General features: G+C 43.0%; 3 protein-coding genes across 7 annotated transcripts; 2 read left to right on the top strand and 1 right to left on the bottom strand.

The window, feature by feature from the left end:
- Window positions 1-1,761: 1,761 nt before the first annotated feature.
- rps15 (ribosomal protein S15) lies at window positions 1,762-4,276 on the top strand. Its single transcript, XM_042706579.1, has 4 exons — window positions 1,762-1,863; window positions 2,363-2,448; window positions 2,801-3,035; window positions 4,125-4,276. Exons 1-4 carry the CDS (start codon window positions 1,861-1,863, stop codon window positions 4,236-4,238), a joined length of 438 nt encoding a protein of 145 aa, XP_042562513.1. The 5' UTR covers window positions 1,762-1,860; the 3' UTR covers window positions 4,239-4,276.
- An 846-nt stretch (window positions 4,277-5,122) lies between these two features.
- dpp9 (dipeptidyl-peptidase 9) lies at window positions 5,123-20,114 on the top strand. 5 transcript variants are annotated; one of them, XM_042706577.1, is made up of 21 exons: window positions 5,123-5,315; window positions 7,583-7,682; window positions 7,956-8,194; window positions 9,197-9,309; window positions 9,883-10,056; window positions 10,615-10,783; window positions 11,164-11,274; window positions 11,966-12,094; window positions 12,215-12,276; window positions 12,443-12,543; window positions 12,775-12,952; window positions 13,823-13,982; window positions 14,242-14,321; window positions 14,518-14,670; window positions 15,018-15,153; window positions 15,339-15,484; window positions 15,774-15,920; window positions 16,766-16,918; window positions 17,577-17,719; window positions 18,182-18,293; window positions 18,625-20,114. In XM_042706577.1, exons 2-21 carry the CDS (start codon window positions 7,618-7,620, stop codon window positions 18,715-18,717), a joined length of 2,664 nt encoding a protein of 887 aa, XP_042562511.1. In that variant the 5' UTR covers window positions 5,123-5,315; window positions 7,583-7,617; the 3' UTR covers window positions 18,718-20,114. The 5 variants fall into 5 exon arrangements, with proteins under 5 accessions (XP_042562511.1, XP_042562508.1, XP_042562509.1 ...); XM_042706574.1 differs by having other exon boundaries at window positions 7,938-8,194; XM_042706575.1 differs by lacking the exon at window positions 5,123-5,315 and adding an exon at window positions 5,378-5,572 and having other exon boundaries at window positions 7,938-8,194.
- Window positions 20,115-20,994: 880 nt separating this feature from the next.
- Window positions 20,995-24,995, bottom strand: LOC122131868 (angiopoietin-related protein 4-like; the record flags this gene model as incomplete). Its single annotated transcript, XM_042706580.1, has 7 exons — window positions 20,995-21,851; window positions 21,967-22,245; window positions 22,384-22,479; window positions 22,656-22,769; window positions 23,841-23,931; window positions 24,055-24,165; window positions 24,591-24,995. Coding segments are annotated over 7 exons (1,272 nt in total), but the record flags the coding sequence as incomplete, so codon positions are not given.
- Between the last annotated feature and the right edge of the window lie 5 nt (window positions 24,996-25,000).

Here is a 25,000-nt window from a genome sequence, read left to right as displayed (position 1 = left end):
GGGCAATCCTAGGAAAACACAATTAATTCAGACATTCTGTTCCTACAACATTTTATCAACAAGTGACAAAATTCAGTCTCTCCCCGTATATGTTTAATTTTCCTATTTGGAATATGCCTGTGATTTCTAGCCTTTGTTGATGTTAGTGTATAATTCTGTTTTTCATTTGAGTCTGTGTGTTCTGTGTAGTTGGTGATTTATGCCCACTCCTATAGCACATAAATTATAGCACAAAACTGTTTCAGATATACACAAAATATTTCTGCAGCTGCAAAAAACATGTGAATATCTTTTCACAAGCTCTAAATCTTTTTGTCTTTAATTTAACCCCATATTTCAGGGGCAAGAGGATAATCATGACAAGCAGGTTACCATATTATGGCTCTCTGCTTCAAATCTCTGCGTTTCCTTATAAATAACCTTATGAGCACACTACCCACTATGTATCCTTGAGTGTAGTGTATATATGCTGCATGAATGCGAATATGTTTCATCAATCATTCTGATTCTCCCCAGACCCCCTTTTTTGTCTATCTCTATGAGGCTGGCCCCAACATTTTAGGAGCTGGGTTCTGCTTAACATTAAGGTTTCTTCCTGTTTTTCCTTGCCTCCATCGCCTGTGTTTGCTTTAGGGGGGTTCAGGCATAGACATATATACATGTATATACATGTATATATGTCTATGGGTTCAGGCTCTATAGACGCTATGTAAATAAATGAAATTGAATTGAATTGAAATTGAACTCCCACACCCATGGAGTAGTCTCAGTACACTAAACTTTGTTTAGACAATGCTCTTTTTTATGTCGTTCAAGTTTTGACAGGGCAAATCAAGTTCCTTTGTGCGACTCTTGATTAATTGAAAATGGTGCAGATTTACTGTTTAAATGAATGAATGAAAAAAAAAAGAATTTGTCTTAAGGAGGCTTTGATCTAAGTCTTTGTCGCGTGATTTTTGGACCGTGGTGAAGATGTGGTCAAGGCCATCTACAAATTGTGGGTCTTGACATTTAACTAATCAGAAGTGGTTTAAATGACTACTCATGAACTATCAATAGACAGTATTCTGTCATTTTGCAAAACTATAAACAGATCACAGGTATGACAATCCTGCAGGGCAGAGCACTTGTCACATGGTTACAGAGAAGTAGTTTTGTCAGTACAGTCACAGAGGAGTTTAGCAGATGAGCCCAGTCTCACCAGCATCCCGCATACGTATGTTAGAATGTTTTAATCAAGTTATTAAGAGTGATTCACCCAATATTGCTGATCAGGATCTATCCACAAGGGCAAATAGCCTAATTGACCATGACTGACCAGATAGTTATCCAAGACCATAACGAGTGTTTTCCCTAATGAGGTCATTCAGGAATGAAAGCACAGATGATAGCACAGGCATCCACATTTAGTTTGAGCTTATCGTTAGCTCTTGATCTTATTGTAAGTAACAATGCTGCTATTTGAGAGGTTGACCATCGACTGTGGGCTACTGACCTACCTCATAGGCACAACTTCCACAATTCTTACTGAAAAGCAGCAGGACATGAGTGGCTGGTGTAAAGTGAACAGGTGTGACTAGGTATGCCAAGTAGCTCTATAGCTTACTATACATATAGTATATGTATAATTACGTCTTACTTTTGAAAGTAAGTTAGACAGAATGTCAGAACCACAATGCCATGTGTCATGATTTACAGCTACGTTCTACATGGCAGTAGTCCCGTGCCAGTCAACAAAATGTATTGTGTGACTCCTGGACGGTAGATGGCGCACTTCTTCTGAAAGCACACAATAAAGAACGGACACCAAATTCCAGGCAATGCCCTGTCGATTTCCTTTTCCGGTATAACTCTGGCAAGATGGTAGGTCGTAGATATTTGAGAAAATATATTTTTTGTATAATCCTAATCCATCTACGCAAGAAACCACAAATATATTTATGTGATTTACCTGTCATGTAGTATTGCATGTTAAGTCTTCGGTTTTGTGGAACTGCCTTGTTTTACATCCTGATTTTAGTTTACTTTGACATAGTCGCTTGGGCACCGGTGACTCGTTTGTTCGAACCTGTTCTCCCCCTAGTTCCATACATATTTGACAAATAGAGATTACGATGGATGGCTTCGAAGTATTCTTGTGGCGTTATCGCTGCCTTGTGTATAAATGTCTGAAATCAGTGGAACTCTCCCGATCAATACGCTAACGTTATTATGCTAATGTTTACTAAGGATGGTAGCCATTCCTTCTTTTGGGCTAAAGGCTGTAATGCTAGCAGTGTTGGACCATATCCTCAGTGTAGTGCTATTGCACGATTATTGTTGTGATTACTAGGTTGACACTGTGTTGTTAATTTCTCTTAAGGCGGACGTTGAGCAAAAGAAAAAGCGTACCTTCAGGAAGTTCACCTACAGAGGGGTGGACCTGGATCAGCTTCTCGACATGTCTTAGTGAGTAACAGACAAGAAAGGCTGGACTGACATCATGAAACCATGATGTATGATGTTACATCGTGGGTGAAAATGTCACCCTGAGTTGAATACGTGTGAAATGTAATGAAGGCAGGGTTAGAATGGTTTGTCTATAGTTACACATCAAGATGTTGGAACCTCTCTGAGTGAGTAAATTAGCACTTATTAACTATGTAACTAGCATTACTGTTAAAGGAGAAAGTAAGAGTACTCTTGGAAGAGGCAGAGACATTTAGGGAATTTTAGGTTTTAAATCTCTAAGGGTCATTTCAGATATGCAATGGCATGTAATACACGTGTCTCTGGAGTTTACCATTGTTTTCTTTTGTAGTGAGCAGCTGATGCAGTTGTACTGTGCCCGTCAGCGCCGCAGGCTTAACCGAGGTCTACGCCGCAAACAGCAGTCCCTCCTCAAGCGCCTGCGCAAGGCCAAGAAAGAAGCTCCCCCCATGGAGAAGCCTGAGGTGGTCAAGACCCACTTGAGAGACATGGTCATCCTTCCAGAGATGGTGGGCTCCATGGTTGGTGTATACAATGGAAAGACATTCAACCAGGTTGAGATCAAGGTAAGATGCCAACAGAATGCCAGTGGTCTAGGCCTCCGTATACATGCACAGATCATTGGTTTATTTAGCTATTCCAGTTTGGGGTCCTCCTCTAGAACACACTGTTGTAGGTGATGTATCTTGATGGCTTTGTATGAGTGACTTGAGTTTGGTAGAGAAACGTAGCTACTAACAATCATGAATGGAAAATCCTTTGAAGACATTTGCAAAATGCTACTGGGGCTTGACAATTCATTGAAATTCTAACCCTAACCCAGTTTTCTAATCTCTTAAAGACCAAAAATGTATTTATTGTGATAGATTGGGTATGTCTGGTTGTGATTTTGTTGTCATGCAAAATGCAACGTTTCATATACCTTTAAACCGGTCATGCTTGTCCCAATGGCATTTTTAGTGGTATTTTGAAACCCGCCGATTCAAAATAAGTTATTGCAGAGTTAATCAGAGGTAAATCCGAAATCATGATCTCTAAATTGTAATCATATTGCCCAGCCTTAGTTGGTGGTGCTATCCATAGATGCAAAGTGTGGACGTTCAAGCATCGGTGTGCAGCAATTATAAGAGAACCTGATTTAGTCGTGGAACCTTCTGTGTGAGATCTGCTTTGGCTTGTACAGTTGGGTTTGGGTTTTTTCTTGGCACTGGCCATATCTAAGTAAAGACTTGTTCTTATACTATTTTTAGCAATATTGAAAAAGTAGTGTTGGTTAGCTTGATTGTCCCCACCCCTAAACCTTAGTTTATGCATTTTGGCTGCTTGCATTGCACATCAGAATGCTAGACTGTATCAGTGGATGGATTCTGCACACTTTGGCGGGTTGGGTGATGGTAGGGAATTTGGTGTGAGTATGTGCACTCTACTAGCTATAGGTCAGTAGATGCCAGGATGCAGGTTTGCTAGGCAGTACACATAATGACAATGCCTTGACATTGTAAGATGCTTTTGTTTTGAAGCTCCGGCCGCCTTCAGAAATATAAGAGAGGAGTAACAAGTGCTTGGGCAAATGATGAAAAATTAGTCAGTGATGCATGGGTGGGGAAATGCTGCTAGTTATTGGTATTAACAATGATTTTGCTCTTTCCTTTCAGCCTGAAATGATTGGTCACTACCTGGGAGAGTTCTCCATCACATACAAACCTGTCAAGCACGGTCGCCCTGGTATTGGAGCCACGCACTCTTCTCGCTTCATTCCTCTGAAGTAAATTTGTTTATGGGTGTGTAAATAAAAGTGACTTCCAAACCAGAGACTCAAGCTTTTTTTAAATTTGTATTTGAACTTGTGTGTGCTTGTTAAGAAATTGCAAAGAAAATGTCTTAACAATACATTGCAGTCATTACATTTCTATATTGGCTATCTAAAAGGACACTGGGATCCAGCCTTTCAAAGGGAAATGCCATGTGTAAGCTATGTCTACACTGTGAAACTGATTGGTAGTTGTGTATCTAATGCACTTACATGAGCTGTACTTACATGCTAAGTCACTACTTTTATCATACATTGTAAAGTGTTTTAAAATGGTTAAAGATATTTCATTTTCAGATGTTTTGTTTGCTTCAACGGTGGTAAAACTAAGTCTTGAAGGGTTCGTGGACACAAAATGCATAACCGCAAATGCATGCAAATACAAAACGGGTCAGCCCTCGGTTATGTTGTATGTAACAACACATTCCCAACAGCGCAAGAAATACATAATGCACATGGGTGGAGGTTACCCCCGAAAACAGTATTGTATAGCTAGACATTGACCTACCAGTATACAAGAAAGTCATCAGATGAGTGTTACAAAAAGGTGTGAATATTCACAGTTCTTGAATGTCCATCATGTCAAATAACTTAATCTGTTTCACTGCAGAAACTTTAACAGGGTTGATAGTAGTATGGTATTCTCTGAAAGGGCTGCTGCAAATCTAGTCTTAAAACAGCAGTGATGGTGGAAGCAATAATTATGTGTTTGCATTTAATGTTAGTTTTCCTTTAAATTATTCAATTTCATGGTTTATCGGAACCAACACATTCATAGTAGACTGTTATATCAAGGGTCGGGGACCAGGCCGTCTTCCATAGATATCTATGGTATATTCCGTCCTACGTTGATTTGTAATCTCTTCCGGGATCAAAGGTTGGGAGGATTTCCGTGGCTTTTGCTTAGATCGTTTGAGTGACTTGTCTACTGCTTTCTAGGCCATGGACATAGTTTTAACCGGCTAAAATATTAGTTTTGATTCATACTAGAGACGGTTCACAAAATTGCTGGGACAGACAATCCGAGGCTAAAACTGTAAGTACTAAAACAAAGTCATTTTTACTCTTGGCTAACTAGGCTAGCATTGATTCTAAAACGAACTGCCTGGCTAAAACAAATGGGTTGGGCCATCACTTTTCCTTTCGGTGAAACCAAGGCCCACAATGTAGCTTCAATAGCTAGCTAGCTATATTAAAATGAATGGGCTTCACCAGTCGCATGTTGGGTTGTCCTCAGAAAGTTACAGTTTGTCGATGGTGACCTATTTAACATTACGTTTTTCCAACAAGCAAGTAAGCAAGTCACATCTGTTTTTTTGTCAGGGTAACTTGGTAGGGAATTGTGGCTAACGATAGCTCGTGTAGCTAGCTCTAGCGTAAAGCTAGAATATTAGCGAGCTTGATTGTGAGTTGGCTAGCCAAGTTATACCATTTCACTCAAATCTTGACAAACTGTTCACTTGATACTTGTTGTTCAAATAACGTTTTACTCAATATATAGCTTGACATGGCTTGTTTTCTTGACCACGTTTTATTCGTGATATTCAACTCATTTTAATGTTATTTTAAACGCGAGGGGTGGGTTTCCTCAGACACCTATCTTGACCAACTTGGTTGACGTTAGCTAACAACAGCCAGTAAACATCACTTGCTGATTGAACATGTTTAAAATAACCCTCGAATATTCATTAACAAGTTCATTTTGAATTGCCAGCTTGTTTTCTGACGCAGTGGCCTAAATTGATTAACGTTGAGGCTAGCTGATCTTCTCTCAAGAGCTAGCGTACTGCTCATTACAATATTTATAATTGGCAACGTTGCCTTTGTTTCAATTGTTGCTGAATTCGAACATATTGGTGTCCAGATCCGTTCAGAAAAAAATATTGTATTTGTTTGTTAGTGGTGTTTGTCTTTATGCCACAGCGGTAATTGCCAGGTAGTTATTTGCTTCTCCTTTTGATGCTTCCTAAGGGCTTTCCCCGAGCTAACGTTATATCTAAACAAATATCCTCTTGGACTGTTCTAACCTATGCTGAATTTATGTAATGTTGCACTGTTACAATTTGTGTTCAATTTACAGGTTTTATTTAATTATGTATCGCTTGCAAATCAAAGGGTTTGTGTTCTTGTATGTTGTACATCTCCAACGAAAGCAGGCTATTGTCGTCGGTCAAAGATCTACCCACAAAGGCTAGGTTGCGAGGCATGTTGTTATACAGGTTCAACATTGCTGGTCATACGGATATGTTCATAAATGTGGTCGTTGATTGCATCATGTACTCATCCTGCGTATTTGTCACAGTTCATCGCGGCCTAATTGTGCTCATTGAATGATAAACTCATCCGTCAGCCCAGGCCTGCAGGAATTGAAATGGTATCGCGGATTAGAATAAAAAGCATCATTCATTTTAACTGCCTTATTGTAAAATATGGTGGTGTTCGTCACAATTTACTCCTTGGTAATGCAAAATGGATTAATCTGTGTTACCAGGGTGTATTTTTATATTGTTTTCAGTTATTGTGAAATCATTATCCTTACCTCAGATGACATCATTGCTGGTTGCCCGTCATAATTGATATTGAAGATATTGACAGGATATTTGTCACCAGATTTCTACACATAAGGCCTACTATCGTAACCCATGCCTTGAGAGAGTACCTTGATGGTTATTTTGGCAAAGCAAGGCTTATAAAACAGGAGGACAGAATTGTCATTATTGTAAAAGTAATGAGTGTGCCTGTGTGCTGGTTTGTGATCAAGGCATTGTGGCATTGAGTAGCCCTGTCTGAATGTGGAGTAAAAGTAGCACATTCCTCATTGCCGTGACATGTTCGCAGGGAGCCACTGCAGGCATGTTGACCAAGGCTGATTGTAAGGCTCGGGCAGGCTCAGTTAGAGGGAAGTGAGAGTAGGTTAGTTGTTGCACTCAACTTGATGAAACAAGAGGACTGTCATGGACGCCCTGATCTCCCTGGTATCAGTGTCTCACAGTTGTTGTGGATGAGTTGCTTAGGCAGTTAAAAAAAAAAAACACAGTTTCACTCTCAGATTGGACCCAATGAGTGGTTTTCATATATTTTAGGAGCCGTTTCAGTTTCAGTTCAGGAACACTTGGTTCCACTTCAGGGGCGGTGTTGATGTGCAGTTTTGGCTTGAACCCTTTGGGCTTTAATTTGATGTATTGCCTTATTTTGTTTGAATATCAGGACAAGCACAGACTAAAGAAAAGAAAATGACTGCAATATTTTGGTTTGAGTGTTAATTTTAAGTTGTTTTGTTTTGTTCCTTTGTTGTCATAACAGGTTGCCAGACCTGGTTGGGGCTTGTTTGCCGGTTGATGCATAGAGTAAAGAGGGTGAAACTTGAAGAAGAAGAAGACGAAACAGAAGGTCGTTGGAAAAGGTAAGCTTTTACATCCTTCTCAGCCAGTGCCCAGGTGGAAGCAATAAAATGAAACAAAGCAAACAAGTGTTAAGAGGAGGAATTGTCAGCAAGACTTACTTTTCTTATGTATACATGCTCACTCTTGAGAAGTGATCACACCGCAAACATATGCATGTGAAGTATTAACAAAGTATTAACAATATTTAGTGTCAAAATAGTGATTGTTGCCAATGCCTCCTGTGATTTTGACCCTAGTCTGCATGTAACGGACAGTGTTCCCCTGGATCTCAGCTTTGCAGCGGTCAGGATGAGCGGGGCTGACGAGCTCTCAGATAGCACGGAGGTGGTCGAGATGGAGGACGTGCCCTCCCAGTTCCTTGTGGAGAAGCACACGTGGGAAGGCCTGCGCGAAATCATCCACAACAGCCGCAAGTACTCCGGGGTGATTATCAACAAGGCGCCTCATGACTTCCAGTTCGTGCAGAAACACGATGAGTCAGGCCCCCACTCGCACCGCCTCTACTACCTCGGTGAGTCCCCTCCGCAGGCAAAAGGGGAAGAGGAGAAAAAACAACTCTTCTCCACCAGCACTGTGTGACCTGTTATTCTCCTATTTGTCTGTCTCAGAACTGCTGTGGTTTTCCTGTAGTGCTGCTAACTGCCATTACCACTGTGACAAAATTGTCACTAGAAATGTATGGGCTTTGGAATGGTGTTGTTCTTGCTCCTTTGAAAGTGTCCTGCCATAGTATTGTGCAAACCTCAACACGTCCTACATAGTCCTGCACATGCTTCCACAAGGTGGATATTGTTTTTGAGAGATTCACTGTTTCCAGTGATTCCGGTCATACCCTCAGTTCTGATCCTGGAACAGTTTGTACCATTGAATCACTGAGTTTCAGTCGGAGTTTAAGGCTGCTTCATCACATTTATATTACATTTAACAGATGACACTCGTTCTTTGTGGGGAACTGCTTTATTTTAATCCTACACCCACTCTCTCCATCCGGAACTGTGCATAGCTTTTTCCACCGATATGGCTGTGAGCACCATTGTTTTAGTGGGTTTTATTAACACATACTCACACAGAATCCAGTCTTTGTTCCTCAATTTTGATTTGACCACAAGTCCCCACGCACATCATGAGATTAAATGTATCTCTATTGCAGCTGAAAACAATACGTTCTGATCTAGACATGTCTGATGAGATGAGTTCCCAGTAAACAGGCAACACGTTCTGCAGTGTACTCATCCACCCCGATATACACCCCTGACCTTAGCTGTGGCCAAACCAGATACAAATTCTCACCACGCCACCACTAGATGGGTTTAAAAGAGGTCAGTGACTCCAGCAGAAACACAGCATGAAGTGCACTCAGCCTGTCCATGGGAAAGAAGTAATACTTAGTGTAGGGATTGATCTTAAAAGTTGCAGACAAAGATATAAAGATTATCTCCCAAATAATGATCTTTGCATTTCAATATTGTGATTTGTTTATCTCTGAATGACGACAATTTTTTTTCCCCATTAGGAATGCCCTATGGAAGCAGGGAAAACTCGTTACTATACTCAGAAATTCCAAAGAAGATTAGAAAAGAAGCCCTCTTGGTGTTGTCCTGGAAGCAGATGTTAGATCACTTTCAGGTATGTGCCCTTCATTGCTGCTGGATAGGTGTTCCCATAGCAACCAAACGGCTGAAATGGGAGTAAACCCGCAGCAGAGCCGTTTGCACACTTTTGTTTATAGTGGCTTGAGTGCCATTGTTTTCTATGTCATGCTGTGTGTTTTTGCGGGGCTTTCGACCTGCACCACGGAACTATACAGAGTATAGCCTGGATGGCTAGTGTGAATGACCGGTGTATTTATCTGTCCTTTACATGACTTTATACCATCAACATGAACTTGAAGGAAATTCCAACAGTGGTTACCTATAAGAACATACATTACAAAAATGATGAATTGTTACAAAGTGTTGCTTTTAAACTGCTCTTATTTCCTATATGTTATGCAGTAATTACTGGAACAACTCACCACAGACAACTGAAGTGGTTACATTTTTACTTGGCACACTGCTTAAAAAACACATTTACTCACCTGTTCACACTCGCTAGTAATAGCCTGTTGCATTACAGTCTGGAGCCCTGGTTAATGCTCTGCCATTGGCCCTGGGCTGCTGTTTGTAAACATGCTCCTGTATGTCTGTGCTGCCCCCGCAGGCCACTCCGCACCAGGGTGTCTACTCACGGGAGGAGGAGCTGCTGAGGGAGAGGAAGAGGCTGGGGGTCTTCGGCATCACCTCATACGACTATCACGCTCAGAGCGGCCTCTTTCTGTTCCAGGCCAACAACAGCCTTTTCTACTGTCGCGATGGGGGACACAACGGCTTCATTGTGAGTGCACAGCAGGCGTGGACCTGCAAAAACATAGACCCACACACACTACCGTCTTTCAAGGATGGGCAGTGTTTTGTCTGGAGTTCTTGTCTGGGCCGTGTTTACAAATATGCGCACTAACAGGCAGACGTCCCTCGGGGACCTTCTCCACACAAACACTTTGAATTCTATTTTGAGAGTATGTTTTGTTCATTGTGTTCAGACAGTTTTGTGTGATGTTTGTCTAACTAGTGTATTTGTTCTATGTGCACACACGTTCACTCATAACAACATTAATGAAATCATGGATCCACCCCTGACCTTTTAAGGTCTTTATGTTGCAATGATGTTTATTGTGGAGTGGTTCCCTGCTTAAGCAGATCCCTAGGTACAAGTCAGGTCATTCAGAGAAGGTATTTGCAGGGCAACTGTGGATATCATTCTACTTCTATCATGCTGTATTATACTTGTATTACCATACCGTGTCAGTCTTCAGACAACATCAGTACCAGGTCCCTCTCTAGGAGATGATTTGGTTGTCAGTTTTTGCATAAAGCACTTATGATGTTCTGACAGGGTTCCCCCATGAAGCCAGTGGAAATCAAAACCCAGTGCTCAGGGACCCGCATGGACCCCAAAATCTGCCCTGGAGAACCCACCTTCATGGCCTTCATCAACAACAGTGACCTGTGGGTGGCCAGCATTGAGACGAGCGAGGAGCGCCGTCTTACCTTTTGCCATAAAGGTCAGTGATTGCCCAGAGAGTAGAGATGGGTTGGTCTCAATGCACTGATGCCCGATGGAAAAGTACAGGGGTTAGGGGCAGCATGTAGGAAGGCATTTGCATGAGGGTGAATAGCCATAATTGCTTGTTAGATATGAAAGACCAACTGGGACATGGTGAGACCCACAAATGGCAAACATTAGTCACAATTAGTCACCAGCATCTAGTTTGTAGGGAATTGAGAGCTCAGATTCTGGATTAAACTTCAGTGATGCCCTCCAGTCAGTCAGGCCACTCCTTTGATCTTTTGCCAGACTGCTTGTGCGTTGGCACAAACACAAATCCATCTGGCAGTACATTTGTTTTGACTGTGATAAAGAGATGTCATTTGTTGATCACAGGGCTGAATAATGTCAAGGAGGATCCAAAGTCTGCCGGCGTAGCAACGTTTGTGATCCAGGAGGAGTTTGACCGCTTCACGGGATACTGGTGGTCTCCAGTTGCCACAGAAGGTATGTGTGGAAGGGTGTGCGCGTGATGGTCCGCTATACTCTGCTCTACCCCCACCCTTCGGGACGATTTATAATTAAACTGCTATACAGTCAACACGCATACCACTCAAAGCTGATGTAAGGGGGAAACACTTTTCAGTTCTGTTAAACCTCACCTCTGACATTTGATCAGTTGATCTGTTAATTCTGCCTGGCAAGTATGTATGTAAATTGTGCATTGTACCATTAACAGTTGGGCTTGAGGGCAAAGCTAAAAGCAGACTAGAGTGTAATTCTGAAGGTGTAATCTCTTTCTACACTTAAATTGATTACCATTAGCTTTCTTTACATCAATGTATTTGTTATCCAGTGTATTTGAATATCACACCCCTCTCTCTTTTTGCTGGGTTAAAATCCATCTCTAAATGTGTAAATGGGAACTGTGCTTTCATGATATCCATTTCATATTTTTTAAAGTATTGAACATAACTCTTTTGGAGGGAAATTTAACCCATTATTTAGATGCGGGGTGTATTTTATATTATTGTAAGCTTTTGTTTTGTAAGGTTTGGAGAGTGTAAGAAATTGTGACTGCACAACACAGCAAATAGTGTAGTTTGATTCTCCACCAGTAGGTGGAGCTCAGTGTTGCTCAAATGGTCAAGTAGAAGATGAAGGTATACTACCTCTCTCCCTCTCTCCCGTCCCCCAGATGCTGATGGAGGAAAGATCCTGCAGCTGCTGTATGAGGAGGTGGACGAGTCCGAGGTGGAGATCATCCACGTCCCTTCCCCCGCTCTGGAGGAGCGCAAGGCTGACGTCTACAGATATCCACGCACAGGTGAGCCTCCAGCCCATCCAACCTGACTCAGAATCAACATTTACTGCACTGCCTCAGCCTGTTTGGCCAAATGTTGTGCTCAAATCAGGACCTTTGTTTGTTCTCTGCCCCCCTACTCAGGTAGTAAAAACCCCCAGATCACGCTCAAGCTGGCCGAGATCAGGACTGACCACCTGGGCCGAGTGAGTGGCTCTTCCTGTTCTCTCCCAAATTCAAGGGTTTAGCCTATCATAGGCCAGTGTGGCATGCCTGATTGTCTGTTTGTGATTCTTATTCTGAGTCGTGGTGCTGTGAACGCAGCCTCACAGAACCCTACCTTTCTGAGTTATTTTTTTTTGTTTCCAACAGATCATTAGCACCCAGGACAAAGAGCTAGTCCTTCCCTTCACGACTCTCTTCCCCGGAGTAGAGTACATCGCTCGAGCCGGCTGGACCAAAGACGGCAAATAGTAAGATCTTACAGCATCAGCGTGTTTGGGGTCTACTAGAATAGATTTACACCAAAACACATAATTTTTCTGTTACTGTTTTTTTCTTATTCTTTATTCACCCTCTATTTGAAACGCTGTGTTTAGAACTCATGTATCTTTAATTAGATAGTTAGTACCAATTAGATAGTTAAGCCAAAAAGCTGTTCTCCGTTGTGCCTCTAATATCTATCCCCCCCCCCCCCCCCCCAGCGCGTGGGCCGTGTTCCTGGACCGCAGTCAGCAGCACCTGCAAGTGATGCTGATACCACCAGCCCTCTTCATCCCCGTCAGCGAGGAGCACTCCCAGTGGCAGGAGCGCGCAGAGGCTGTGCCTGAGGGCGTCCACCCCTACATCGTCTACGAGGAGTTCACTGACATCTGGATCAATGTGAGCGATGCCTCCTCTTCTCACCCCTACTGTTCCCTCTGAACCTCCTATGGGGGAATATGAATGGCAAGGTTTCAGGTTTCTCTCTATGTTGCCATGTCCGGTTGAGTAGGTGTAGAAGCCCGCCAATTCAAAGAAGTGTGGTAGATCACCTCTGGTATGCAGGGCTTTGAGTCTGCTGGAGCAGGACTGAGAAACCGCGGTGTGCTGTCAGAGAGGTCTTAACAACAGGAGGTAGGGTGGTAAAGACTGCAGAAGATGAAAGTCACAGTGGTATTGGAGGGGCTTTAATGTAATTTTGCTTGAGATCTAAAGCAAACCAACCACAGTAGACTTCAAAGCTGTAATCGTGGACAGAGAGAGAGAAAACACTAGTTATGGAAGAGGGGGACTTTGCATGCTGTTGGCTGCTGTTTTCTCCTGCTGACTCCTTGACAAGGTCATTAAAGGACGGCAAAATTCAGTACCTGCACCACTTTATGAATTATGAAAGTGTATTGATGCTATAAATGCTGCTTATATCACCTGAGTCTATGAAGTTGTAAACCACATGTGAACTATATTTGACATGTATGAAAAATTATGAAATAGGCTGTGGATATTGAATAGTGTTGGGGGTCAAAACCTTACAGCTCAGTATCTTCAAATCACAGGAACATGTAGTAAAACGTATGACTTCTCAGCTCTTGACTGCTTGGTATAAATTGCCCTACAAATTCTTTGATTTACTACTAGTTATGGCATGTCTTCTCATGTCAGTGATGGGTACTCCGCTGCCTAGGCTACTGAAAGCTTCTCTCTGTATGACCTCAAGGACGCAACCCTTGTTAACACCCCCTCCTTTCCCTTCACTCCCCCCTCTCCTGACAGGTTCATGATATCTTTTACCCTTTCATCCAAACGAGTGATGATGAGTTCACTTTCCTGTGGGTCAACGAGTCCAAGACAGGCTTCTGCCACCTGTACAAGAACACCACCCAGCTGCAACATGGCAGCTACCAGTGGGCCAAGGACTATGCCCACTCCGATGGTGAGACAGACAAGTGTGCCTAGACATGTGCAAAGCCTTTCTGTGTGTCCTCAGATTGTCTTCTGTCCAAGTGAAAATTCTTTGGACAGCATTTGTGTTTGGCCCTTCGCATTTTCTGTTATACAGTGATGGCAGTAATGGAATGTTAAACGTGCGTCGGCATTCAGATGAATTGAACTTGAAGAAAAAGAAATGTGAGTTTATGATGTTGCTCATAGAGTTGCTATAAGGCTTCTCTCTTGCCCTTGTGTTTTTGTAGATGACTTCAAGTGCTCCGTCAAGGAAGAAGTGACACTGACCAGTGGAGAGTGGGAGGTTTTAGCTAGGCACGGCTCCAAGGTAATCCAACAGCTGAATGAATGGAGGGGTTATAATACGTATCATTTTAATGAAATAACTGTGGTTAGAATGGTAAAAATGGTTGTTTCGCATCTTACATCTTTCCCCCTCTCCTCGCTTCCTCTTCTTTCTTTCTTTCTTTCTTTCTTTCTTTCTTTCTTTCTTTCTCCCTCCCTCCCTCCCTCCCTCCCTCTAGATCTGGGTGAATGAGGTGGCTAAGGTGGTGTTCTTCCAGGGCACCATGGACACGCCACTGGAGCACCATTTGTATGTGGTGAGCTATGACTCACCGGGGGAGATCGTCAGGCTCACCAAGCCAGGCTTCTCCCACAGCTGTTCCGTCAGTCAGGTCGGTGCTGCACATGCACACATAGCGTGCTTCCAAGGAAGACAGACACACAGACACAACACACTCATGTTACAAACAAACACACACACACACACACACACACACACACACACACAAATAATCCTTCCTTTAACCACAAACACATGCCTTACCCATACACACACACACACACACAAACACACACACACACCCATGTTATTGGGAGACCTTTTACAGTCATCCTTTAGTCATTCATGGAACATTCAAACCATTCTAACTGTAATGCTCCTAATTAAGATGAATCACTGGGGTGTTCTTTCTTTCTCTGTCTTTCCTTCTCCCCTTTCTCTGTATTTGTTTCTCCGCAGAGTTTTGACATGTTCGTCAGCCATTACAGTAACGTCAGCACCCCTCCCTGCGTGCACGTCTACAGGCTGACTGGCTCCGAGAGTGACCCCTTGCACAAGGAGCCTGAGTTTTGGGCCAGCATGATGGAGGCCTCCAGTGAGTCAACAGAGCACTTACAAGCCTTACAGTATATGGACCTCTACCTCCGTTTGTTTTTCTCTCATGAATTTGAAAGAAAGTCTGCCTTTGTAGACAAAACAACCCCTTGTTTAGATACTTATGAGGATAGAAGATAAGCGTCTTCTCCCCATAAATCACAAAGCCTTTCTGCACCCCAACAGGTTGCCCGGCAGATTACGTTGCACCAGAGATTTTTAACTTCCCAGCAAAGTCAGGGTTTGACCTCTATGGAATGTTGTACAAGCCACACAATCTGATTCCTGGGCGGAAACATCCCACAATTTTGTTTGTCTATGGAGGACCTCAGGTTTGTGTTCTTGTGTAACTCCTGAATTGGGTTTTTTTCCTTTATTTTCTTTGATGTGGCTCATCTGTAAATCAGAATGTACAGTGTTGCATATAATGAAGGTGGTGCTCCGATACGACCTGCTGGCTATAGTTAAACCTAACCCTGCTACTATATCCATGTTAGTGCTGTTCGTATTTGGTTTAGTTTGTGCACCAAGTAGATGGACTGGTTAAGATGCATAGTAGATCCATCAAAGTACTTTCCAATGAATGGCTATGCACACTGAAACAGTACTTTCTCCTCACAGGTGCAGTTAGTAAATAACTCATACAAGGGTGTGAAGTACCTGCGTCTCAACACCCTGGCATCTCTAGGCTATGCAGTGGTGGTCATCGACGGCCGGGGGTCATGTCAACGGGGCCTCAAGTTTGAAGGAGCACTGAAGAACAAGATGGTAAGTGGCCTTTGCCTTACTTGTTGGATATGGTCTCCCTGGTGACTGAGGTTCAGATGAATGTATTACTCGTAAGACACTCTTCTCCCCACTAGTGAGCGGACTATAGCCAAAACGCTTGGCAGGGCAAAATTCTTTGGGAAGGGAAAACGTGTGAAGGGATTTGGTTTTGGACAGACTTTCAGTTTCTCCTTTTGGGAACATTTCCAGCCTTAACAGGAATATGACGTCAAGATCTGCAAAAAAAATTACAAGATTTACCTCATCATTAGATCAGTAGATATTTAGATTAATTTCAGTTGACAAGATTGTTAGATGCCGGGGAAGTGTCTGCTTAGGCCTATTTTGGATATACTCAAATAGTGCTGAGGTTGCACCCATGGATTTTACATAGCGGCCTACTTTCAGTACTACTTTCAAGTTCAACTTTCTGGGTTCCAAAGGAACATGAACGCTACACACACTCACCAAGGGTGTGTGGCAAAATAGATAAAAGTTCCTCATTACTGGAGGCGTTAGGTCCTCTCTAACTGGGCTAAAATAATTTCCCCATGTTTGAGTGGTTGGAGCAGAGGGCAGAAAAGCGGCCCTCCAGAACCCTATGGAATGGAATGTCTCTTGGCCTGAAGTACTTGTCTGAGGTCAGGTTTCGCCGCCGGCTGTAATGGCTCGGGTCAGGAATGGGGCCTGGAAACATGACCCTTGATCAGAAGATAAGGACAGATAGATGATGTTAAATGCCCAGACAACAAGATTTTAAAGAAATATGGACCTAAAGATTTATTGTAGTTTACTTGAAGGACTAACTGTGTTTTGTTTTTGTGTGTGTTTTTCTGTCTCCTTAGGGCCAAGTGGAGATTGAGGACCAGGTGGAGGGCCTGGAGTACGTGGCTGAGAAGTATAAGTTTGTGGACATGAGTCGTGTGGCTATCCACGGCTGGTCTTATGGGGGCTTCCTGTCCCTCATGGGACTCATCCACCGGCCCAGCGTCTTCAAGGTCAGTTGAGCCTGTGCACTCATGCTCTGTCTCCGTGTGTTTCTGCCCATAGCCTGCTGAAATGGTCCCATCGAGTCCCAGCTATAAGTTTTCCCCTCATACAGCCTCGTTGGTAGATTTTGTGTTTTGTACTTCTGCATTTCAGTGGGATACAGCACAATCAGGAAGTCTTAAAAAAACAAAGCTGCGGTTGGATAGTCAAAACAATTATGTCCTTTCCTAACCACGTTTTCTTGCCCTCAATGGAAAACATCATGAGGTCAAGGAAAGATTGTCATAAGGACTAAGGAAAAGATAACGTTGGTGCTAAGATAATCTGACAACACTTACACTTTAGCCTATGGAATTATGCAATGGCGGATGTTATTGATATGGGTCTTTTAAATGTTGTTGTCGCAATGAATTGTGGGACGGCATTATCTCCGTTCTTAACGGATGGTCCAGTGTACCTTAGACTAAAGGAGATAAAGGAAGCTTTGAGACACCTTACCTAAGCATTTAGAGAATTCGACCAGCTCTTTATCATGGCTGCCATTTAGATACTTCCAGGTCATTTCACTCCATTAGGAACCTTCCTAAGACCATCCGACTGCTTTTTCCAACAGTTTTAGCCCATCTAGAGCTGAACGAGGTGTACCTTTCTCACTGCTCTCTACAGGTGGCAATAGCGGGTGCGCCTGTGACTGTTTGGATGGCGTATGACACCGGCTACACCGAGCGCTACATGGACGTGCCTGAGAACAACCAGCAGGGCTATGAGGCCGGATCTGTGGCCCTGCACGTGGACAAGCTGCCCAACGAGTGAGTCGCGCCAACTGGGGCACCACACCCACTCTTGCACTGAGCGACACCCTATTCTATTCTATTGTTTTACATCTGAAGTATGGCACACCTGTGCTCACAAACCCTCGGCACAAGGAAATGCCTATTTTGCGTGCCAAGGTTGCGCCTCGGATGCAGTGCTCCAGAATGTTGGAAGGCCAGCTGCTTTGCTTCACACGTGATTCACCTCATCCATTTTGTGCTCTATACCTGATGTAGTTCATGCTTAGACAGTCTTTCACAGGTCACTCACTCTTACCCTGTCTGCAGTGACCTACACCTGTGAATCCCATTGTTTTAGCATACTGAACAGAACTCCTTCAGTCCACTTAATGCCTTCACTGACAACCCATTCTGCATTAAATGAGGCTCATTCAGTTGTATGACCTTGTCAACATAAAATAAAATGGTCTTCCTTTGTCTACTCTCCTTTCCCTCTAGACCAAACCGGTTGCTCATTTTACATGGATTCCTCGATGAGAATGTGCACTTTTTCCACACCAACTTCCTGGTGTCTCAGCTAATCCGTGCTGGAAAGCCATATCAGCTGCAGGTGAGACTCCTTCAACAGGTCTATATGATCACAGACCTCAATGAAGCATATTTCTGTTAATACTTAGGGCATGCTCAATCATTTTCTCCCTCCCCCCCCACATTTTTTTTTTAATGTAATTTTTGACTTTTCAGGGAAGGGATGGTACTAACACCAATATTGTGGACATACTGTATCTGTTGTACTGAAAATTAGACCCCCCCCCCCCCCCCCCCCACAAAACAAAACAAACTGACCTAGTGACTTATACTCCCCTTGTAGAAACAATGTAATCATGTAGACCCCCCTATCATGTCCAACCCTCTGACCAGGCTTTGATGTGTGCTTGCAGATCTATCCTAACGAGAGGCACAGCATCCGCTGCCCAGAGTCAGGAGAGCACTACGAGATAATGCTGCTGCACTTCCTGCAGCAGCACCTGTGATGGCGCTGACGCTACCGGGCTCTGCTCTGTTCTGTTCTGCTCCTTCCTTTCCCCTCATCCCACTTGACCCCCACACACCCTTAACGAGAACCCCCCCCACCGACGCTCTGGATCATCCCTAATCTCCCTCCTAGTTTAAAACACCCCCAGCCCAGCCCAGCCCCAGGTGGAAAACCAAAACCCCGCTTTGAGTTTCAGCACCCACTCCCCACTCTGCTCGCTTACCCCTCCTTCAGACTACAGAGGGAGTCTTAATTCCTGTCTGGAACAGCATACTGCTTTGTGCCCCCCCTCCATGGCGTGAAACCAGCATCTCAGAATGCCTGCACCCACACCCAGCCAGAGTGCCGCTGCACCATCACACGCGAGGACAGTGTGAAGATGCCAGGGTCGGAAGGAAGATGAAAAAAGAGAAAACGTACAAGTTTAGAAAAAAAAAAAAGGACACGCACAAGTGGAAATGGAACCTGTTTAGCTTGCTAGCCTCTTGACATATTGCATTTGATTTTTGGATTTTGTTTGTTTTTTTTGTGCCACATCTATTTTTTTCTCTTTGTTGTCTCTCTTTTTTTCTCCTCTGTGGGGATCCAGATTGATTTGCCAAACGTGATTTTATTTTTGTCTGTTCATGTTTTCCGTCAGTGGCTTACAACAGCACACAATCGAACACAAGATGCCCCCCCACACACACACACTCTCACACACACACACACTCACACACACACACACACACTCACACACACACACACACACACACACCCATATCCATGCACTCTCACCCACTCCCACTTACGTACACAAACAAACACAGTTGCACTTATCTCTCTGAGATTGGTTGTTAAGTCATACTTACACCATTGGTTTTTCGTGCCCCTCAACTGGAGCTATGCTTTCGTGCAACATGGATTCACATGGTGTCCTTTTTATCTCTGTCTGTCTCTGTCTCTCTCTCAGCCAATCTCGGCTCTTGCTTGAAGACACCCCCTTCCTTCCACTACTACCTGCAATCCGTATTTTAAGTGTGTATTATTAAAAAGAAAATATTTTTATGAATTCTTATTCTTTTATAATGAGTGTAAAATGTAGCAACTCATTAAAGGACTGCAAACTCTTGCTGTCTGAACTAAGTGCTGAGGAACATTTGCTATTCTGGAGCGTGAAAGATCATGCAGGTTGATGTTTTTGTGCTTGCATGTGGCCTTGTGTGTATTCATATACATATAACTCAGATCGAGGGCTAAACAAGTCGCATTTTGCATTTTATATTTATGCTTAATCTCATTAAATGGTGCTGTAATGTTAAGTATGGTCATGGAATGGATCCAAGAATCACTCTTAGGCTGTTGAGAATACAATAAAAGCCATGGCCATCACAACATGAGCTGGCCATTAGTCAACTGATTGACCACGAGTGTGAGTGAACCGTTGAACAGTTAATGACCTAATCTTGACACATAATGTTAATGGTAACCCTCACTTGGACATGTCTCATCAGTCAATTTATGTGATGCAGTCCACTTCTGTATTGCTGAGTGCGGCTTCTTCCCCATCTTAAGGTTACTTTACCTGGCAAAGGGCAGTGTTGTGTTTAAAACAATTTAAAAATGTCATGAACATGTCAAAAGAAACATGTACAAACACAGGAAATCAGTCCCTAAGAAGCTGTCCATGTCCACAATGTTGATTATTGCAGGCTTAAGTGTGAGAGTTTACAGGTTTTTAACTCCTAGTCCATTTCCTTGTCCAGAGAGGAGGGAAGGCATAGCTGTACCACTCACACAGGCCCAGCTTAGTTCATGTATCTGTTCTAGCCTGCTTCCTGGCCAAATACACAAGCAGATGGCTAGAACAAAACATGGAGGAGGATTTCATTCTAAGTTTAGTACAGTCACATCAGCCTATTAAAATCATGCTTTCAGCATGAAGATGATATGAACTCAAATCTATTGTTTTCCTGATGAATGTTGATCTAATTTCACAGCGTTTTTTGAATTTGGGTGTTCTTGTGGCTGTCAGTAGGTGGGGCTGTGTGCCAGATGGTATACTGTGAGTTGACGTGCTGTCATTTTTGTATGTCCTGAAAAGCACCCATAGCTGTTATCCATGATCTCATGAACACTGGGTCAGCGAATGAATAAGGACACTAGTAGTTATGTTAAGAAGAGGGCATAGTACACTTTTAAAAAATACCTGCTTTTGTGGTTGCGCAATCAGCTCACAAACAAGATTCTTTATCCAGATCAATGGGCAAAATGTGAATGATGAGATACAGACTGATTGTTTTTGAGACTGGTTTATTTTACAGGATTGACATTTTTTAATATTTCTTATTTCCTGTTTCACATAGCTTAAACCACATAAGATTCAATAAATTACAAGTATAAAAAATGTAAGTGCTTTAAATTAAGAGATGTCATAACAGTTAGAAAAATCATCACACAGTATTATTATATACAGTACCTTAGATATATATACAGGAGTCCCATAGTGTAGTCAATGTGACCAAAATAATAAATCTCCACTTAACTGTGGAGTGTGACAGCTTAACGTCCCTCATTCAAATAAGCAAACATGTTGGCAAGATAACTGGCTTGGTGCTAGGCTACATTTTTACAGTATCAGCATCCGTGTTGTAATAATACAAAAGAACATTGTCATAAACTGTCAGTGTGAAGCAGGGTGGGAAAATACGACATCGGAGGGAATAAAATCAAAAAGCTACTCCTATCCTCAAAATCTCTCGTTTGAAATGTTTGAGAAATGCAGAGCAGGGTTTCCAATTTGTAGAGTTGCAGTTGCAGTCCTTCAAAACAATCTACACATCATCCTCTATGTATTTGCATATTGGACCATTTACATCACACCTCATCCTCATTAAAGCATATTTAGGTGCATGAACTATACTTCGATTTTGACTTAGTTACTAGCTTCCGTTTAAGTCTGTTTCTCTTAAACAGCTTAGGACTTGATGGCTGGAGTAATCTTCATTGCAGTTGTCTTCAAAGGGTAGTAGCGACCATGCCAAGTCTTCCAGAAGACCACCTGCTTCCGGTGATGTCTCTGGGCTAGAGTGGGACCACTCTGATAGCGACCATTCAGGTTTGAGTGACCACAGTTGCTGAACCACCAGCCACCTGCAATGAAAAGAAAACCAACATTCGACTGAGTGAGATTCGCCTAATTAAGGACATTGCTGTAATAGTTGCCACGGTCCAGTGTTGAAACTTGAACATTGGAGAGCCAAGCTACCTGATAGCTGGAGAGCACAGTTGGCGTCCTCCTTAAGGTCCTGGTCCCTGTCTGCTGTAGAAAATGGGAGGCCGTCGGGGCCTGTCGTCAAGGCACTCTCCAGGTTGCTGGGTGTGGTCGGCTGCACATGCAGGGCATAGTTGCTCTCTTCTCCATCCAGTTGAAAGGAGTAGCTCACTGACTGGGTCTCGCCCCTCCAGTCAGATAATTCAATCTGCAAGACATGTGGTCTCTGTTTTGAGATAGAGAGCATCTTCTCCAAACCCAGCCAAAATTCACCTGAAAGCAGAATCCAAACAGCTGCGTTACTATTAGCGTCACTTGGAATTCCTGCTCTGTATTTGAATGTGTTGACAGTAACAAAGATTCTGTGCATCTGTGTCTAAGATTAAGATATTTGTTTTTGTCCATGCTTACCTCTGAGACTGCCAAAGCCATTTTGGTAGTCACTCCATAACCTGTTAAAGTCCAGGGAACCATCCTCACGTTTCTGGATAACTGTCCACCCATGTTCTATTTGTTAAAAAAAAAAAAAAACAGAAAGTAAAAATGTGTTAATGATAGTGGATAAATGTTAAAACTCATGTTGGGATCTTCAAAGATTTTTAAATCCCAGATTCCAAGATTTTAGTTTCCTGTATGGAGCTGTATTCAGTCTACTGGAGAATATGGTGACTGGTGTTGCTTACCTGAGGTCATTTCACAGAAGACATTAAATGGCTTGGCATCGTGAGGCTTGATGGTGTATACACCACTCTGTTTTTCCCCTCTGAGGAACAGCTCATGGCAGTCTGAAGGAAGCTCTGAAAAAGATGAGTTACACATTAGGTACAGTTCATTTGTTGCAAAGAGGCCAACCTGACACTCTAACAATGCTAGTTCGACCTAGCATGGCTGACATTTTGTGAAAAGTGAAAAGTTGTCATTTTAAGACGAGTCTCCCTGTTCCAGGCGAATCAATATTCGGCCACAGCTGACAGAGCTGTCAAAGGAATGTAGTTGGCCCTGAGTAAGATTACAAAAATGTGTCCTGGTTGCCTGAGACAGCTGATTGGCTTGTTTGCTTTGCACTTTGCTCTGTGGATGAAAGAACCTGCCAACATAAGGTGTTTGCAACCTCCTGGACAAAGGTCCTTTTTTACAACTCCTTGGACTGATGTTTTTACACCTCATGTCTAAGTACATGACGTAGGAGAGTTATAGCATGTGTCCACCTGCTATCTGGCACCTGTGGACTGCTATGTACAATTTCCCCTCCTCATCACATTGTACCTTCCATTGTCATCCAAGCATTCTGTGAACACTCCTTGGACTGTTGTTATTTTAATGTCCTACAGTGTGAGTAGAACTCTTAAATGATCTTGAAGCTCCATCTGATTTAAAACTGATGCCAAAATGCATACCCACGACACAAATGTCAAGTCATGCCACAAATGGTAAAACTTTGGTAAAAATGGTAAAAATCGCTGTCCCTACGGCATGTATTTAAGAAATGGTCATTCTGATGCACCTTGTACCTTCCAAGGGGTTAATGGATTCCATTTTGGGGGAGACTCAATTAGGCTATGTGACATCTGTGGTGTGACCTACATTATGGGGAATTAGGTCATTGTTTCTTATGGATAGTTTGCTGGGGCGCTGTTTACCATCAGGGATATTTTGTACAAACTGTAGCACACTAGGGTAATTAGGCCTACTGTAATTACTGTACCTCGCATTGTAGCAAGAGGCCCCTTTTAGGGATTATATTTAATCCGCACAGAATTTATCATCAAGAGGATGGGTAGATCTGATCGACTTTAGGTACATGGGGACTGGATAATTTCGTTTCAGTGATGATTGTTTTTTAAACAAGCTATGTTTTTTTTAATTACCATTTGAGGGACTAGCACGTTCCAACATTCCATCCACTGAGAAGTCTTCAACTTTTCGCGTGACCACAGACTTCAGCCTCCTCTGCTTCACCTGTATCAATGGGACATTCAAAATAAATGGTAAATATTGATTTAATGTGGTACAAAATACAGAAAATGTTAAAACGGCTAATTGTCTTGAATAAATGTAACAGTAGGCGGTTTTTTTTTTTACCTCTGCCTGGAGAGCTTGTAGGCGCACATTCTGTTTGTCCAGTTTATCCTGCTGTTGACGAACTCTCTCCACGAGGTCGTCAATGCGTCTACTCTGAGTCTCCATCATCCACTGTACAAACACATTTAATGTTAACATTAACTAGGCCACATGATAACTCAGATTTTTCAGGGAAAAGATAATTTGTCGAACTTTAAAATGTACAACACGACGCTAATTTAAACGTGTCCTTACAGTTTTTAAACGGTGGCTAATTAGGGGTGCTCCTCTCATAAGCCCCTTCGTTCGATAATACATATAATCTTGTCTATCCTTGCTTGTTTTGTCGTAGTATCCTTAATTAAGCCTTTGACCATCTGCTCTCTCTACTAACCCAAACATAATAATTTTAACAGATTATTTACTAACGGCCACACCACTGGGTAAAATCAGTACAGATCAGATAGAAAAAAGGTTTATGCATAGTATATGAATCCATCATACATGTTATATTCCCTTTGAATTCAGTCTTCATCTAATAACAAAATATTAAGTACCTGCAGTGTGTGTGCATCAGTGGTGCTGCGGTTTCTGTCTTCATTGGAACCTGCGTCCCTGAGAAGGATGTCCACCTTCCTCTCCAGTCTCCCTACCCTGTCCTGGGTGCTCTCCCTCTCCGTCCTCATATCCTCAGCCAGGGCCTGCGGCTCTGCCGAGGTGTTGAGCACTTGTTTCTCCCTGTGGCCCAGCTGCTTGGCTTTCTCTCTCAGCGCGTCCCCTTCCTCCTGCAGATGGCGGGTCAGTTTGCTCAGCTCGGCCACGGTGCCATCGAAGGACTTGAGCTTGGCCGTGATGTCCCTCATCTGTCCCTTGGTCTTGTCCACATGGTCCTTGAGACCGTGGCCCAGCTGGAGCAGCCCATGAGCCAGCACGTTCACGTCGTCCCACGAGGCGTACTGAACCTTCT

The sequence above is a fragment of the Clupea harengus genome, unplaced genomic scaffold (genome assembly GCF_900700415.2).
Source record: "Clupea harengus unplaced genomic scaffold, Ch_v2.0.2, whole genome shotgun sequence".
Classification (NCBI taxonomy): domain Eukaryota; kingdom Metazoa; phylum Chordata; class Actinopteri; order Clupeiformes; family Clupeidae; genus Clupea; species Clupea harengus.
The sequence above is the reverse complement of the archived record's forward strand: the minus strand, read 5'-3'. Positions and strand labels throughout refer to the sequence as shown.